The sequence below is a fragment of the Apteryx mantelli genome, chromosome 17 (assembly GCF_036417845.1).
Source record: "Apteryx mantelli isolate bAptMan1 chromosome 17, bAptMan1.hap1, whole genome shotgun sequence".
Classification (NCBI taxonomy): Eukaryota; Metazoa; Chordata; class Aves; order Apterygiformes; family Apterygidae; genus Apteryx; species Apteryx mantelli.
In genome coordinates, this window is record NC_089994.1 from 9534915 (window position 1) to 9552520 (window position 17606).

At 41.9% G+C, this 17606-nt stretch overlaps 1 protein-coding gene across 3 annotated transcripts in view; it reads left to right on the plus strand.

Moving 5' to 3' along the window:
• The first annotated feature begins 439 nt into the window (after positions 1–439).
• Positions 440–17606, plus strand: part of PPM1F (protein phosphatase, Mg2+/Mn2+ dependent 1F) — a 36085-nt gene continuing 18918 nt past the window's right edge. For all 3 annotated transcript variants that reach the window (XM_067306944.1, XM_067306942.1, XM_067306943.1), the window contains exons 1-5: positions 440–621; positions 10269–10399; positions 15075–15274; positions 15892–16080; positions 17313–17456. In XM_067306944.1, coding sequence (XP_067163045.1) covers positions 446–621; positions 10269–10399; positions 15075–15274; positions 15892–16080; positions 17313–17456 — 840 coding nt within the window. In that variant the 5' untranslated portion in view covers positions 440–445. The remainder of the gene's footprint in view (positions 622–10268; positions 10400–15074; positions 15275–15891; positions 16081–17312; positions 17457–17606) is intronic.

Sequence of the window (17606 nt, forward strand, 5' to 3'; positions counted from 1 at the left end):
TAAGGCCTTAAGAGCTAACACAGATATTTTGCAATGAGGCACGCATGACCAAAAACCCCCCAAAACAAAAATCTGGCACGGCTACAAAATTGGGTGTTCTGAAGCAATTTTTCGGTGACTCCGGTGGCGCTGGGCACCGAAGGGGCCCGGCAGTAACGGGGCCGGCGACCCCTGCCCGCCCCTTCCGCGGGGCGGCCGCGCCCCGCCCGCCCCGTCCGGCCACGTGGAGGCCGCCGCCCCGCCCCCGCACTCAGACACGGGTGCTGGCCCCGCCCCGGAGTCCCCGCCCCCACGCCTGGCCCCGCCCCCGCACTCTGCTTAAAGGAGCCGTCACGGCGCCGTCCTCCCCCCTCGGCTTCCCCTCCCCACCCTGCCCCCTCCGCGCCCGTCGCCGCCGGCGCGGGGCCCGCTCCGGCGAGGCGGCGGCCGGCAGCGCGGCGCCGCCATGGCGCTGGAAGCGGAGGCGACCGGGGCTCCCCTGAGCTCTTTCCTGAGGGACTTCCCGTCGCCGCTGGGCCCGGGGGAGCCGCTGCCGTGGAGCTCCGCGGGCAGCGGCGCCCTGAGCCGGGCCGAGGTGCCGGGCGCGCTGGCCGAGCTGGCGAGGGGCCTCTTCGGCGGCAGGTGAGAGTGCGGCCGTTGGGGCGGGGCGGGGCGGGGGGGGGGGTCTCGCGCCCCCTGCCGGGGCTCGCGCCCTGCCTCCCCGCGGCGCGCGCGCCGCGCTGACAGTTGGCGCCTGGCGGGGCGCGGGGGGGAGGGGCGGCCGCGGCGCCGCTGAGGGGAGCGGGGCGGCGGCGGCGGCCCGGGAGCCCTCCGCGGCCGTGCGGGGCTGCCAGGCTCGCTGGCGCCTGGGGACCTGAACAGGTGCAGGCGCTGGGAGGGCTCCTCTTCCCCGCGAAACTTCCCCGTCGTTGGCAGGGCCCTTGGGGCTGTTATTGTGCCATCTGCTGCCTGACTCGGGCTGCGTTTGAAAAGATCCCCTCAAAATCTTCTGGGGGTTTTAGTCCTTCCCCCCCCCCAAAAAAAAAAAAAAAAAAAAAGAATTGTTTTGGTGAATGTTCTCCTGAAAATAAGGCTTCTAATAGTGTGCTTCTCTTGCAGGCCTCCTGCCAAAGTCTGTGGCTTTATAGTAATGTTTGTTTGCTCTTAAAAATATTTCTCTCCCACTCTTGGTGCATGCAAGATTAAATTACAATCCTGCAATTAGCATGATAGGATGATTCTCGTGGTAAAGTGCTATTAGTTTGAATTAAAGTCCCTAAGGGCACCTGTGTGTACTTGAAAGATGTGGAGGGAGGGAAGGAGTTACTCTGACATGCAGCCTGCCTTGTAGGGCTGTCAAATGCCAGAACCAAGCCAGCCAGAAGGGTATTTGGCTCCTTTGTCACTCTTCCCACTCCTCTTGAGCTGTCCTTTTGAGTGGGATGTACTTGGATGCGTTTCTCAAGCTGATGTTTCCTCAAAACTTCCAAGAGCATAGTCACAATATTACTGGAAAAGAGAGTGCTTGTTTCAGTAACGTGTCTGTGATCCCTTAATCTCAGGAGAGACAGCTCTTAACCGTCATCCTTAGTTTTAGGCTTCCTCTTTAACACTGCTTTATAATTTAGTAATAACTTGGATGTGACTTGCTTGTTTTGGCAAGTTAGTGCTTCACCAAAAACAAGTGGTCTTGCTGCTGTAACCCCTCGTCTTCTGATGCACTTGGCTCTCTGTGTCTGCTCCCTGATGCCCTTCAGTAGCCAGGCCTGTGTGCTTGAGGCTTTATGAAATTCCAGCTAGTCCACTTCATAGAGGTATTCATTGCTGCGAAAGTTTAGAAAAGGTGTTGTGGATCTTCTAAAAAAATTCTAAATGAACAGCTAACTTTGTGCTGTGTTACTGGGGGTAATCTAGTGAAGACAGGCAGATAAGGAAGACTGGTTTTGTTTAGGTGTGCTGAATACCTGCTTGCTAGAGGAATTTGATGAAGAGATAGAAAACAAGATTTGACTCTCTTGTATCTCTCTCTACAATCTCGTGGGTTTATGAACATTGAGGGTTGGGTTTTTTTTTTTTTTTTTTTTTTGAAAGCATGTAAGTGGGGTTGTTTATTTGGTTTTTTTTAGGTACTTAAATTGCCTAAAAATGTCAAATGACTTCTGTGCTTTATAACTACATAGATATTCCTGGAAATAACACCACTGGGTTAAATGGTGTGTCTAAACCTAAAAATGAGAAATGCACGTAAAAATATTTAGAATTTTAGGTTGCAGTTGAAAGAGACCCAGGTGATCATTGCATTACTTATTTGTGCTCTGTGACTGAATTGCTCTTGAACAAACCATTGCCAATGCATTCCAAATTAGACTGCAAATTCATTGTGTGTACTGAATTTTTAAACTGTTTGGAGTTAGAATGGTTCTGGATGAGTGCTTAGGGAACAAAGTGACACAAGTCTTGAACAAATACTTATCATATGGCAGTCCATCTGCCACGTGGGCCAGGCTACTGTTTTCTAAAATTAGTTTAGAGAGGAAGGTAGGGAGCTCTACAGATACAGGATAGATTCTTCAAGATGTGGTGATTTTTTAAAATAGCATTTCTGAGTTATTTATCTGCTAACATTCTGTTCTCTAGTGGGCATATTAACACGTGAAAGCAGAAAAAGAATGCTGCTTTTGCAATCCTTTTATCTCACCTGTCACTTCAGGTGTTTACACAAAAAGGAGCCTGCCCTGTCAGAAGCTGCATTTTTCACATACCTGCCCTGCAGCCATTTCTGATTAGACAGCCTGCTTTGTGGGGCTGCTTAAGTCCCAAGCTGGCAAAACCTTTTTCTAGTGTCTCAAAACAACCCTGTGGCAAGCTCTGTGCTTGGGCATAGTACAGTGTACCTCAAGTGTCAAATGTAGGAATCCCAACAGACCCACAACTCAGTTTTGGACTCCCATGATGAAGAGAAAGGTCGTTTTGCAATCACAAAAAGGCTGCAATGTCACAACGAGTAGCCTAGGTTCTTGCATGCAGAGGAAAAGACTGGTAGAGCCCAAGGCCAGGAATGGGAAACAAGAATTTTGAAAGTGCAGCCCCTCTTCTCATAATCCACATAATTAAGGACCGAAACTAAACTCTCAGAAGTTTTAAAACTACTGTCAGTACTTTTAAAGGATAAATAAACTTTTCAATTGATCTGAATCCCTCAAATCCTCTACAAAAAATAGATGAGAAAAGGAAAAGAAGGGTTCTGAAGGTTTTAAGAGATAAGTGTTTTCTCTCCCCTCTTTTTTTTAAATAAACTAAGACATGTAAATGTTTGTGTAAAAGTTGTTAAAGAGGCAAAAACAATGCCACTGTGAGAAGCAAGTTCAAGAAAAGTCACTGGAGCTTAGATCCAGTGATCCCCTGTTGTGGGCTACCATGGTGATGTCTAACATACAGATGACAGCTCAGTTGAAAATACACACATTCAAATATAGTGTCAGTATAAGCAGTTCTAACACTATGAAGGTGTTGTTCAATGTACCTTGCTGGCACTTTGCATTGGTACTTGTTCTACATTTCTTAAATTTGAGAATTCTGCAACGCTCAAGCATCACAGTATGCATTTTACATGATGATTAGTAACATTGAAGGGTTTGTCTGTAGATCAAAACGTTATTGGGAATTGAGTTGTGCACACAGATCTGCAGTTCTGCTTACTTCTTAATGGTCAGATATTTCATTCACACCTGCATAGATGCATGGGTCATGCTTTGAGAGGCCCAAGCTAATACCTTGGTTTGGTGAAACAGAGTATGGTGATGTTTAGCTTGTCTTTTCAGTTGCTTGGAGGCATAAACCCTTGTGTGTTTGCAAAGAGAAACATTCCTTCTCCACCACCAGGAGGACCGCTGTTGAGAAGGGAACAGGGAAAGGAATGGGATTTGTTAGGTCCCGTGAAGAGTTTTTGAACACTGTTGCTTCTCAGAGGCAATTGGTTGGTCGCTTACAAGGAGTCAGTTGGATATCTCAAGCTTAAACCCCTTGGTTGTCTCTACTAAGCTAAATCAAATTATTTCTCTGCAGAATTGAGGCAGGCTTAAGTAATCTTGTTTTGCCGAATTTTAATTAACATGCACTTCTGGGTAAGAGCTACGTGCTATGACAATCGGCAGAAATGGATGAATGTTCACGAAGAATCCCTGAGTTACTTCCAAAGCTTTAGAAATTAACCAGAATTTTACTAACTTGTACTGAAACGGAACATGAGATGGAATCGGACTCCCGATACAGAAATTTCTTCTTTCCCTTGATAGGAGCTGAAACTTGTATGTCCATCCTGTGACATAGCGAAAGAACAATGTGAAATTCCAGCAGGCTTCCTGTTTGAAGAGACTTTACTACAAAAACAGTTGTGAGACTCAGGCTTCCTGTTCTGACCCCTCCCAAATGTTTCATCCTTTAGTTGCTTCAGCATCCTGTTTTGTGTCTTTGTCAACCCAAAGTGTTGCCCAGGCACCTTTATTTTCAGCATTTCCCTCCTTTATAGTGGTTGATTCTGCAATCCTGATGTTTTTATGCTTTTATCTGGTGTTAGCATGGAGGGCAAAAAAACAAAATAGTCTTGCCTCTGGTTTACCCAGTCTCTTTTTAAAACTCCCTTTAGTGACTTTCTTTCTGAAAAATACTAATACCTTATCTAGTGTGACTTTTGCTTTCAATAAAACCCCTAAAACTGACCTCCTCACTCCTGATTTGTACCATTAAGCATATCAATGCAATGATAGCACCAGTACTTCTATTTGCTGTGAACAAGTTTACAATATTAATGATCAAGGTAACAAATACTCAGTTTTGAAAAAACAGGCTTAGTTTTTAAGTGAAAAGTGACTTTTGTGGAATTAAGCCTTTCCTGCTGTACCGTGTGTTTTTTCTTTCTGCCAAGAATGAAATGGAAGTAGCAGGTGACTCTATTATACATTTGTTGTAAAACTGTTAGATAACAACTGGAGGGCCTAAACAGATGGTGAGGACTGGATTTTGAAGGTGCTGCTTCTGATAGTTTCAGATCATCTGTAAAAAACACTTCATGTAAAGATGGAAGTTTAGAAAATTGAAATTCTGTATGTGACATTGTTTCTTATATTTGTTAGCTTTTGTTTTAACTCCATCAGTGTTCATCAGCTGAAAGGTCTGATGTTGTTAATTCAAGAAACCACTTTCTATCTGCTCTGGGATTTCAGAGGGTCTCTCCTTGATGAATGTATATTTGTACTTTTCTGAGCGCTATGGAGCTCTGGTCACCATCACCGAGGAAGTTCTGTGTGCTGCTGTAATAAATAATAATGCTTAGAGCCACTTTAGTGGAAACATTCTGTAGTTGATTATAAGAATAAAAAGGGGGGAGGGGAACAAAACTAGGGGATCAGGGAGAAAATACTGAATACAGGCAGCTTTTGTTTACTAGGAAACTTGTGACCTAGTATTATTCCGGCAGCCTGAGTGGATCTTTCACTTATTAGAGAACTGCTAGCATTTGCAGATCTGCATTAAAAACACTTTGCTGATATAGCTACTGTGTGTACTATGAACGCGCACCGAGTCCACAGCGACAGAACTTTGGCGTTACTGGCAAAGCTGCACTGTACGTGCTCATCTGGTGTTACAGAGGCTGTGTAGCAAATGAGAGCGAAAATGCATCTTCTCTCCTCTCCTGCTGCAGCTGACTTATGCTAGAAGCTTTTGCTAGCAGATACAGCATCTCTTTATACCCTGATGCATTTGTCTTTCCTAAATAATATATATGTTATCCTATATGCTAAACCAAAAGGAAAAAAAGAAAGGCATAGTGGCGCTCTGGCTTGTAATACCATGCTTACTGTTGCTTTGTTGCCATGACTTTGATAATTAATTTGTAGGAAGAACACTATGTAACTCTTTTTTTTCCTTTGAAAGGTGGCAAGTGATCATCGGACTTAACAGATAATGTTAGCAATCTCTTGTGCTTGTTTTTATACAAACAGAGATTTCCTGACATTACTGTGGAAGATTGCGGGGGGAAATGTGAATTATCTTCCTTCTGGAAAAGTAAATAAAATTCAGAAAGCTTTGTATAAACATTGGATGTTTGGTATGTCCTGGTGAGAATTTGTACCACTCTCTACCAGGTTACACAGAGCTTGCTTCTTTCTCGCTGTTTGCAGTGCTGAAGAGCAGCTGATGGAGTCTGCCATCTGTTGCAGTACTCCGCTTTCTCAAAGCTGCTGTAAGCTGTGGGCATAGAGCACAACAGAAAGCCTGTCGTGTGTTTTCAAACCTTTGAGAAATGCGTAAGTCATAGTTGAGGCAGTGACTGGGTGAGGTGTAATGGCCTGACCTCCAGTGCTCTAGGTGCTTCTCCTCGCCCTTGTAGCTGTGTGCTGGAGGCTCCTGAATATACTCTCTTAAATTGGGGGGCGTCTTCAAACTTGTGTCTTCATTTGCAGTGAGTGTTGCAACAGTGTCTGAGGTTATTTGGTGACCTATAAGACCAAATAAGAAGTGATCTTATTAGGTTTCCTGTTTTCCTGAAGAAACTTAGGTGTATTCTGTGTTTTCTTCTGAATGATATGTAAGGGGTCGGTGACAGTCTTATGATTGATATGATATATATGAATATGCTGTGGATTTGATGGCATGACAGCTGCTCTTTTAAAGTGAAATAAAATAGAGAACTAAATTGTATTGCAGAAGAGAAACAAAGTGAACAAGAAGAGAAATAAGTTCTGTTCTCTAACTCATGGCAAACCTAGACTATGCAAAATATCAGTTGCTTTCTACTTCTGTATGCAACTCTTTTGGCCCACAGGTACACATATCAACAAAAGCTCTGCAAGCCTTCACGTAGTTCCTTTTAACAGTGCCATATGTGTGCAGTGGAATCCTTCAGGGAAGATGGTGTATACATTTAAATGTGTTCTTTATTAACTGAAGTGTTGCTTCACTCTTCAACTTGCCACTCGTATCTGTGCTCAAGATTTTAGAATGAGGCATGTATTTTACCCTGAAGCAGCTGGAGGATATGAACTCCATGCCCCAGCCACTGGTGATCTGATTTTAGCTGGTGGTGGAGCTACAGTGCCTCATCTCCACTGTTATAACATGTTTTCTTATTATTTACTGTGGTCAAAGCACACCCTTTTTGCTAGCAAAGAAATAGCCTGTAGCAAAGAAATTCTGAGCCTGTTTACTACTAGCCTGTGTGGGCTGAGGCTAGGCAATTAGTGATGCATGTGTCATAGAAATGGGGCTGACACATGTTTCTTCCAAGACTCTCTGGAGAGAAGGTAACTTCCTTGCACATAACACACCCCAGCAGCTGCCCCCTTCTTCCCAGCACCCTCATTTTCCCACTTAGAAAACAGCTACAGTGTTTCTTCTGATTCATGAAAATTAAATTATGCTTGCTTCAGACGGTCAGCAGGGTGTTTAGGGCTTCTTTGTCACTTGTTGTAAAAATCTTTCCTTCATTCTTCTCTGTTTACAGAAAAGGTTTGAAGTCTGTTATGGTAACTGCAGTGGGCTTCTGCTTTTGCACTGGTTGCCATAGGTACTGTGTCTGCTTCCAGATACTCTCTAGCGGAGTGAGACCTCGTAGCTATGTGTAAGAGGTTCTCACTCTTCTGTAGCTATATATTTTGTTAACTTGTAGAGCCTCTGCTTTAGAGGGTGAAATTAGAACCAGTAAACATCTGAACTGAATGGAAGGTGCCATTGTCATGGAGCTCAATTTCCCTGAGCTTGTGTAAAAAGCAGGCTTACCTAGATGGCAGTACCAGCCTGAAGAGCTTATAAAGGAATATGGAAATATGTCCTGCTCGGAACTGAGGTTGAACTAAATGGTTAGGGTTTTATATATATAATATGTATTTTTTTTTTTTTTTAGGCTTTTATTTTATCTTCTGTCAGCCAGTCAGAAATAACAGCACAATGTTGTTGTTGCTGACTGGGTAACAGAATACAATCCCAATAAGCATCCGTTTTCTTTTAGATTTGCAAAACAGAATGGGGGGGGGGGCAGGAAGGAAATGCATAGGAAGCAAAGCTGCATGAGGCCTATCAGTACTGAGGAATCTCTGAGTTTCCTTTTTAGGAACTGAGTGGCAACTGGAAAAACATGAAGGATGTGACTTACTAACTCGTAACCCTTTTCCTTGTTACAGGCTTCCTATAATTAGAGGTTTAAAAGGGACTTGTGAATTATGGCATTTTCTTTTTGGCTTTTGTTTAAGGTTCTTTTTAGCGACCCAGTTCAGTGAGTCAGGGTTTTGGAAAGCAGAAGCCTACAAAGTTTAAAACTAAAGCATTGAGCCCTATTCTAATGCTGAGCTGGAAAACCTAGGCTAGATTTCAGAATCTTCTCCAGTGTAGCAAAGAAATTCTGAAGATGTCTGAAGCTGTGGCTCTTACTGTCCATTTAAATCTATAATTATTTCTCTTAGTATATTTGTGTCTGTACTTGGAGCTGAACCATGCTTTAACTAAAGCTTCTAACTTTCAGTGGTATCAGCTACACATCTGACCTTTTTTTGTGTGCCTTTTATTTTCCTGTTCCTTTATTTTCCTCCTATAGAAAGGAAAAAAGGAAGTACAATTTTCTGGCTTACCATATCTGTTTCAGACGTATTGCTTGCTTGGTCTTCCAAGAGGTTGTCTGTTGGTGTCATTGTGATTATGCTGAACCGTTTCTAATACGCGAGCATTGTTACTTTTGACTTGGGTAGGAAAAGCAACAGACTCCTCTGAATGTTAATAGCCCTTTACAAAGTAAAATAAAATCAAGCCAATTTCTGTTTTCCCGTGATTTGAAATGACTGCAGTTAGCACTGAAAGGGTTGCAAACACGTTGCTGTGTATTGGAAGTACTGAAATGACTCATTAAATCAGGCCATCACTGCTACAGAATGCATAGCATAAAACAAGCTTCTGTTAGCAGCCTGTGGCTAACACAATGGTTTCTATTTGCTGCCAGAGGAGGTACTCATACATGGCTGTGAAGAGATGACAAGGCCTCCCTTTCAGAAATGCAGTGTTAAAATGCATTTGAGCTATTTGTCACTAGGAGCTGTAAATGTTCTAAAAACCTACAGTCTTCCCTTCCCCACTCCTCCACACACACAAAACCAAGTTATCTCTGTTCAATTCCTTCGCGGACCAGTTGCTTCCACCATTTCTTGTTCTGTAGCCAAGCAGTTTTGTGTAGGGCTTCCAAAATATTTCCTGGCAAAATCAGTGCTTGCCCTTGACTTGCTGCGGGTACCTTAATGTTTTGGGGTTTTTTGCTTTGGTTGTATTACTTGATATTTTGTGGATACCAAACACTCTGTGAACAATGGACACAATCCTTTTAATGGATATCCATGCTTATTCTTCATTGTGCTCATAGAAAATGTCTGGCATGTGTGCTATGTACCATAATTGTTAGTGCCTACCATGAGAATATAGTGAATATAAAAGAATTATTTTCTAGTAGCTCCAATTAAAAGTTGCTTATTTGTTTGTAGACTCAAAAGGCTTATTTGTTTGTAGATTCAAAAGCACTGTTGCAAGTGTTTTTCCTATACAGCACACAGCTTGCGTAAGGGTGGGTAGATCATGTAGCATTATTGTTTTCTAGACACTTAAGTTTTAGTTGAATCTCAAGCCTCGGAGTCTTTTCTTAGCTTATTCTCCAGTGGCACCTCTTTGCACCTTCCTCCTAGGTGATTACTTTGGGGAACTTTCAGTCAGGAGAAACTGAATATTAAAGGTTTGTAGGTTAGTACTGAGCATAACTTTTTGGTAGAGGGAAGGGAATTGGAGTCCTCAGTAACTTTTTCTGTGGTTTGCATGTACCACAATGCAGAGATTCTGACACTGTCTATGGTGAGACAATTAACTGCAAGCGAATAGTAGTGTGTAGTGAGTAAAAACAAAATGTTTGCATTCAGATACTTGTTAATTGAAGGTAGCAGTCCCCATCAGAAAGCACAAGAGAATGAGGTACCGTCTGTGACTGAAGTGTGAGGGAATAGTTTGAAAACATGATTCATACACTTCCTCCTCCTCCCATTCTTGAGAAAGCACTTGTCTAACCAAAGATCTTACTAAAGACTTGTATGAATAAATATTGAACATATGGTTTCTTTCACTAGTTTACTAATAAAGTTACAATTACTGATTGTAATGATTTCTAAATCTGAGCTAAAGTCACCAATCATAAACATTGAGGCTGTAGCTCAATTTAAACTAATGCAGTCTATTTTGCTTTCCCTTCCTTTTCTTACCATCAGAGGTGTCTCACCACTTCTTGCAGCATCGTTGATCCATGCTGCAGTTGATGAAGTTCTCCAAACAGACTTTACTGAATTTAAGAAGCAAAGTGGGGAAACGGAGGAAGAAGGAGATGAGGAAAGGTTCACCTGTAAGTATATTTTTTCCTTTTGTGGTTTTCCCAGAGGCTGTCTGTTGGAAGACTTCAGTGTTTTGAAAATTTTCCCAGAATATTTGGTTAGCATGTCTGGCAAGCAATAGTGAACAGAACTTTATTTGCTCCTACTGTGTACCTGTGGGATGAAAGGTAGCTATGCTAGTTTTGTGGGCAAGATGCAAGCATGGTGTCAAGAGCCCTGGACTGATTATGAGTGGGCTTTCTGGAAAGGGAAGAGAGTTTCTTTTCCCAAAAGTGATTAATGACTGAGTATGTCCACTTCTTGAACTGAACTACTTAAGAACTAGTCTTCATTGGAGGAATTCACTTAAGTTGAACTGATTCGGTTCCTATCTTAAGTTGATAACCTCTTCTATTTCTTGAAATGCCTTCTCTTTGGTGGACTGACCTTAGGCAATTACTCCTATACTATAGTGCTGGCTTCACCAGAATGGCTATTGTGCAGCCACATGAAAACCTTAAATTCACCTACATAATTCATCTTGCTTTTGGCTGTTCTTGGGAATCAGATTTTGGGACCTGGGGCCAATCCAGAACTTGAAACTCCAGATCTTTCTTTTGACAAGCTTCTCAACAGCATCTGTCTTTATTGAGTCCTTCCCCCCCGCTCCCTCCAAAAAAGATAGGATGATGACGGGTGAAGAACTTGAAGCATATATTTTCTGCCTGATCTCTGCATTTTTTCCTATCTGCCTGAATCAGGGAGAAAACAGGCCTTAGTGATTGCATACCGGGTTTGAGCTTTGTGTAACAGATGGTCCTATTGCATTTACATGCTAAAGTATTTAACATTAGACTTCACCAAACCTTCACTCCCTATGCCAAGATTTTAAACAGAGCAAGAAGCAGCCAGAATTTGAAGATAAAAATGGAAAAGAGAAATGTCTTAAGCAAACTAGTCTGCCCTTTAAGGGGAAATAGTCACCCTTCCATCCTCCTAGGACGACTTCAAAGGTAGTTCTCCGTGCCTCAGGGGAAAGGCCTGTTCGTCCCCAAGCAGAGCTCTGGTACCGGCCAGGATGCTTCGCTTTCCGGAAGCCTGTTCCAGTATTTACCTACAAGCCTGAAACAGGGCAAGGCGGAACGCACTTAATCAAATCTTGCTGCACCCTGGATATTTACTCTCTTACCTTAATGTTTGTAGTCTTAATATCTTTGGAGATACTTATCACACTTTGAGCACTTTGTATGGAAAGAGTTGGCTTCATATCAACTTGGCGGGGGTCTAAATAACAAGCACTGGCTTTCCTCCTCCAGAGCATACAAAAAAGATGTTGTGGTAGACTTTGAGAGAACGTGAGAAGCGAAATGCAGGAAATAATAGAAGTATTGCCAACGAGAGAGGGAGCCCTGGGCCGGGGCCGCGGCAGGCTCCGCTCCGTTCGGCGGCGCGGCGCTGCGCGCGGGCCCGCGGGGAGGTGAGGGCCTTGCGCCCTCTGCCGCCGCTCTCGCGGAGCTGCAGCCCTGCCCGGGAGCTCCGCTCAGCAGCTGGGGTCGCCCCTCAAGGGCTGCCAGCAGTTCCTCCTAAAACTAGCTCGCAAGCGTGTTCCACAAGCCTTCAGAGACCCTTGTGGATGGCTTTTCTACTCAGTTTGGTTTTAATCTCCTCAGCCTAGTTTCTGCATTCTGTTGTACACGTTGTTCTGTGAGCAGTCACGCTGACTTCAGTGCAACTAAGCTACCTTGCAGCAATATATACTGCCTGGGATGAGAAGAAGCTGGCAAAAGAGGAGCTTTAGGCTAGATCATTGCTAATGGACAGCAAATAAGAGATACAGGCAGCAGTGCTAGAGCATGGGTTTGCCTGAGGAAACTGAAGGAGATATAGATACTGATCTTCCATAAGTGGAGGCTCTATTTCATGGTTACAGTACTGACCATGAGACACAGTAAGATTTTTCCATTGTCAACAGTGATTTAAAACAGTCTCCCTTACTTTTTCCCCTTGCATTAGAGAGAAAGAACTACATCCTACTGCATTGTGGCTTTGTGCTTCAGTGGTGTATCTTTTTTTGCTGTCACTGAAATTTTAGGAAAATAAGGAAGAGCATATTGTAAGCTACATATGATAATTGCCTAGGTTCTTAGTGCAAATATTTCAGAGTAGTTGGAAACGTGATCATCAAGGCATCTGTCAATTGCTCCTCTGGGTCTCTTCAATGACTCCCATATAATCATCTTTGAGATGAAGTGCAGCAGTACTGCAAATATATAGCAGTTCACACCTTGTGAGCCTAGGATTATCATTTCTGTTTCTAGGTCTTATGAAAGTCTTAGGCAGGTAGACCCTCAGTTAGCAAATGTCTGAAAGACTGAGAAATCTTAATGTTTAGAAGCAGTAAGTAATGAAGAACTTCATAGGACAGAGACTGTGGGTTTTTTGTTGTTGTTTTGGTTTGGGTTTTTTTGTCACAAGCCTCTAATGTCTTCTGGAGCCCTGTATGGTGAAACTTGCACAATAATTTGTGCTGCTGTTTTAGTGTAAAGGGATTGGAAGGGACCTAGAGACTGATGCAGTCTACTTTTAATATACTGTAGGCAAAGTTGCAAAATCTTTACTGAGTTTCCTCTTGAACTAGTTCAGGTTCCCTTCTCTCTCACTACTCCTTGTTGACGATTGTTCCAGAACCTTTCCTGTTTTGATAATTGAAACTTTCTTTAATTTCCATCTTACATATTCCTTCCATTTTATATACATTTGTTCTTGTGTGACCATTGTCCTTTATATCAAATAGCTATTTACCCTCCCCATATTGAACACTATAAAAAACTGCTTACTTCAGTTAAAAAAAAAACAACAAAAAACTGCTTCAGATGCTTGCATTGCCTAGTCTCAGCAAAGAATATCTACTTTAAATGCATTCATTTCTCTGCACATTTGGACTGTGTTCATACACCTATTATACTTGTTTTCCCTGTCTTATAATTGCTTATTACATTGCTTTAACTGTACAAATAGAAAGAATGATGTTCCTTGTGCAACAGCACAGTATGGACTCTCTCTTCCTGCATTGTTATAATAACTCTCTGGAGAAAAGCATTCTTGGAATGGAAGAGAAGTGATTATACGAGTGAGGTAGGTATGTGTGCCTATATGAATACCACTGTTTGATATGGTGTACTGCAGAAGAATTTCTGGTATGAAGGCACTAAACTCCATGTCAAATTTCACCAGCTTAGTGATTAAACAGTGATGTGTGTCTGAGTCTTCCTGGTCAGCATTAGTTTACAAATTCATAACTGTCTTGACCAATGGATGTAGACAAGGCTGTCTAAGATCCTGTCCTATTTAATAATATTTGCATATCTGATGTCTTAATTTTTTGAAGTTATATCTCACCTATTCACATCTGTAATATTAAGCAAGCCAAAAAGTGATTTTGGATAGTAAATAGTGACTGCTTATCAACGCTTTGTGTTTAAATTTAAGCTTTCTTCATTCTCCAGGCCCAAAGATGTATTTGAAGCTGGCCATCAAGTGTTGTTGAGACAGAGAAATGCTTGAGAACCTGGAGTTATAAAGGGAATTCTGAAAAAAACAATGCTAGCAGTGTTAGCAGGAGTCAGGATAAAATAAAGGTAGTATAGAGAATAGAGTTAGTTCACAGAGAGACAGAACAGAAAATAGTTCATGCCACTGCAGTTTTTTAGGAAATGCTTTAGTGGCTAGCAAATCTTTTTTGCTGTATAGATGATCTTTTCAATGCTTTCTGAAGTTAGTTGATTTAGCTTTGGGGCACAGTTCTTACTCAAATAACAAAATTTTAAATTATCACCTATTCTGAGAGACACTGCATTGCAAAGCTAGACACAATCCCAAACACCACCACATTCAGTCTGATGAACAATAAGTTTGGATTAATTGATCTTTGGAAGCTATCCAGAAAAGGATTTGAGTGTCTGGCTGGAGCTTTTCATGCCATACTCAATGGGTGTTTACAGTTCTGCTCTGTAATGACGAAGCAGGAAAGTGGCAGAGATGTTCTTCTGTCCATCTAGCTTTTACAATCCTGTGTGTTTAAAAAGATAAAGACAACAGCTTAAAATACTAATCTTCAGTTCAGCTCAACTATGAGTTGAGCTGTCAACCTCAATAAAACATATTCTCATACTTCCTTGTTGCTTCAGTGGAAGTGGTTCAGTAAGACATAACCTAACCCTAAGCCAGGCTAATACTTTTTAACCCTTCTGTCCAAGACAACAGCAACTCTTAGCCAGTGTGAAGGTATTTCTACCTATACTTGATTATTTCTGTATTTTTGGGGTGCACTCCCCCCACTATATCTTGTGCATTTTACTTGTATAATAATAAATTTTGCATTAAATTTGCCAGACTGATTTTTGGACCTTGATGTGATTGTATGTAATCTATTGGCATAAAAATATCAGCCATTTGATACGCCTCTATTTTGAAAGAGAACTGGTAACAAGAAGCTCTTCTTATCCTTAATATTATACTGTTGTGCGTTAATGCCACTTCTTCTCTGCATTATTCTCAACCGACTGTAATTCTTGCTGGGCCTGTAGAGGCAGAACGCTGAGTGTGTGTGCGTAGCTTTAAGGAAAGAAACTTGAAGAAAGGACAAATTATGGTGTAAGGGAGAAAAACTTGGTGCACACAAGTTATTGTTTGTCTTTGTGCTGTCAGTGCTGGATGGAGACTCTTTGCAGCGCTGCTTCTTTAACAAGCTTTGGGATGTCTGCTTTGAATGGAAGAAGCAGTTGCCACCACTGAGACCACTGAAACGTTTCCTGCTTGTTTCCATCCATGCCATCCGTAACACTCGACGGAAAATGGAGGACCGCCATGTTTTGCTCCCAGAGTTCAATCAGCTGTTTGGTTTATCAGTAAGTCTGGACAAAACTGGGGAGGTCAGTTTGTTAGCTTTTCAACGTTCATATGAACACAGCGATTTGGTGATGGAGGAACTGTGAAATGCTAGGAATTTGTTGCCAGAAGTGTTTATCGCGTCTCTGCTGGAGCAAGGACTTAGCTCCTAGCAAACTGACTCAGTAACTACTGCCCTGATAAAGAGGAATCTTGGGACATTGGTCTTCATGTCAGAAGTGATGTAGGGAGACAGGAAGTTCACCTAATGCTATGCTGTTGTAGTTTTGATGTTCTTGTGACTGAAGTAATGGATGAAAAAAGCGGAAAACAGCAGTTAAACAAGGACAAGTACCAATTAATGAAGATACTAGATAATGAGTTATCTGCCACTTCAATTTCAGTTTACTTTCAAAGATATTAAATGGCCAATAGCAAACAACAAAGACAAGTAATTCCCCTGCAAATTACCCATTCTATTCCTTTTGCACATGAGTAAACTGATTTTAATTGCCCTAACCTATGCAATGTCTTAGGGGGAAAAAACACCAGAACAGAGAAATCTTTGCTACCAGTCTAGGAACTACTTTATTTTTGAATGCTTGCGTGTCTTCCTCTCTCTCCCTCCCTACAAAAGGATGACATTGATAGAGCTTACTTTGCTGTATTTGATGGCCATGGTGGAGTGGATGCTGCCAATTATTCAGCAACCCATTTACATGTAAATGTTGGGCTCCACGAAGAGGTTGTTAAGAATCCAGCTGAGGCCTTGAAATGCTCTTTTCAGAAGACAGATGAAATGTTTCTTTTCAAAGCCAAAAGAGAGGTGAGTGGGTAGAGATGAATTCCATTATATTTGAAGAAGTAGTGAGAACTGTTGGGCAAAATGGTATTATCTAGAAAATTTTGGCAGTAAGGTTCCTTTGAATCTCTGATTTCTTTATGAAATTATCTTGCATGAAAAAGCTTTCATTGATTAAATTATTTCTTTTTTTGAGGGGAAGGAAAAACAAAATGCTTGCAAGTGCATGAGATGAATGTTTGAAATGAAGAGTGAAGTGGTTTAAATGATCCTGACAATTCAATTGTTTGAGAGAACACTCTGGTGCCTCTTTGCCTAAATTAGGCCTTCCCTAGATGTTCTCTTGTCCTGTCTCTTACCTGGAAAAGAGATTTTCCTTTTCGGAGTAATGTGGTCACTATCTTCCTTTTTCTTGTCCCACTGTTACTGTCAGGAGTGGGATGAAGTTTAAAAAATATATTCATAATCATGTCATAATTTAAATTGTAAAAATAATTTAAATCTAATCATAAAATGATTTAAATTGGACTCTTCAGTTCATCAAGCTTATTGATCTGCTTTGACTCAAGTTGGTAAAATTCAAATGAACATTCTTTCTTCAGATCTTGGCAGTGGAAGGATGATTTATTATACTACAGTGTTTGTATAAAAGAGCTCTTGTTATAGCAGTAACTGAATACAGATGTATTCACTGGTAATATCTTTGTTTCTGTCAGTGAGGCAGAAAAGAGGGGTCAGCGTCTTCATTAGGTCTGACTCTTCCTAATCTTTATGGCGAATCGAGGACAATTAAATTCCTTCCTTTGCACTCATCTTCATTTAAATGCCCAAAGATAAGGGGATGAACGTGGAGCAAGATGATTGTATTTACTAATGGCAGAGGTGAGAATGCGAAAGGGATTGAGGAGACCTATGTTCATGTTCATACTGCTGAAATTCAGACCCTCTTCCCTTTCTGTTTGTCTCTTTGTATTTTCAGCAGTAAAGGTCTTAGTCTCCTTAGATCAGTTTTGGAATTAATAGCAGAGAAGGAAGAACGTAACTGAGGCAATATCACCTACCTAGATGCTGGAATATGTAAACAGTTTATTTTAAATCTGTCTAATCACCTGTACATTTTTCTCAGGTACCTGAATTATGATTTGCAGGTCTACTGTACTGCATTTAGGTTTGATTAAACCTAAATTTATAATATTGCCGTGTCACCTATAAGGGCTTGTTGAATATTCACCTAACGTACCTGTTTTCTTCCGCAGAGGCTGCGGAGCGGTACCACAGGTGTATCTGCCTTGATTGTAGGGAACAAGTTACATATAGCCTGGCTTGGGGACTCGCAGGTAATGCTGGTGCGGCAGGGAAAAGCTGTGACCTTAATGGAACCTCACAAACCAGAAAGAGAAGTAAGCCTGACTTTTCTGGGGGGGGAGGGATAGAGGGTTGGTTTGTTAAAGTCTATCTGTAAATTAAGGCCTGGGAAACCATTAGCAGTCTTGCACTCCTCAACTGTTACACTACAGAGAGGTGAGAGTAAAAGTTCTGTCAGAATATCT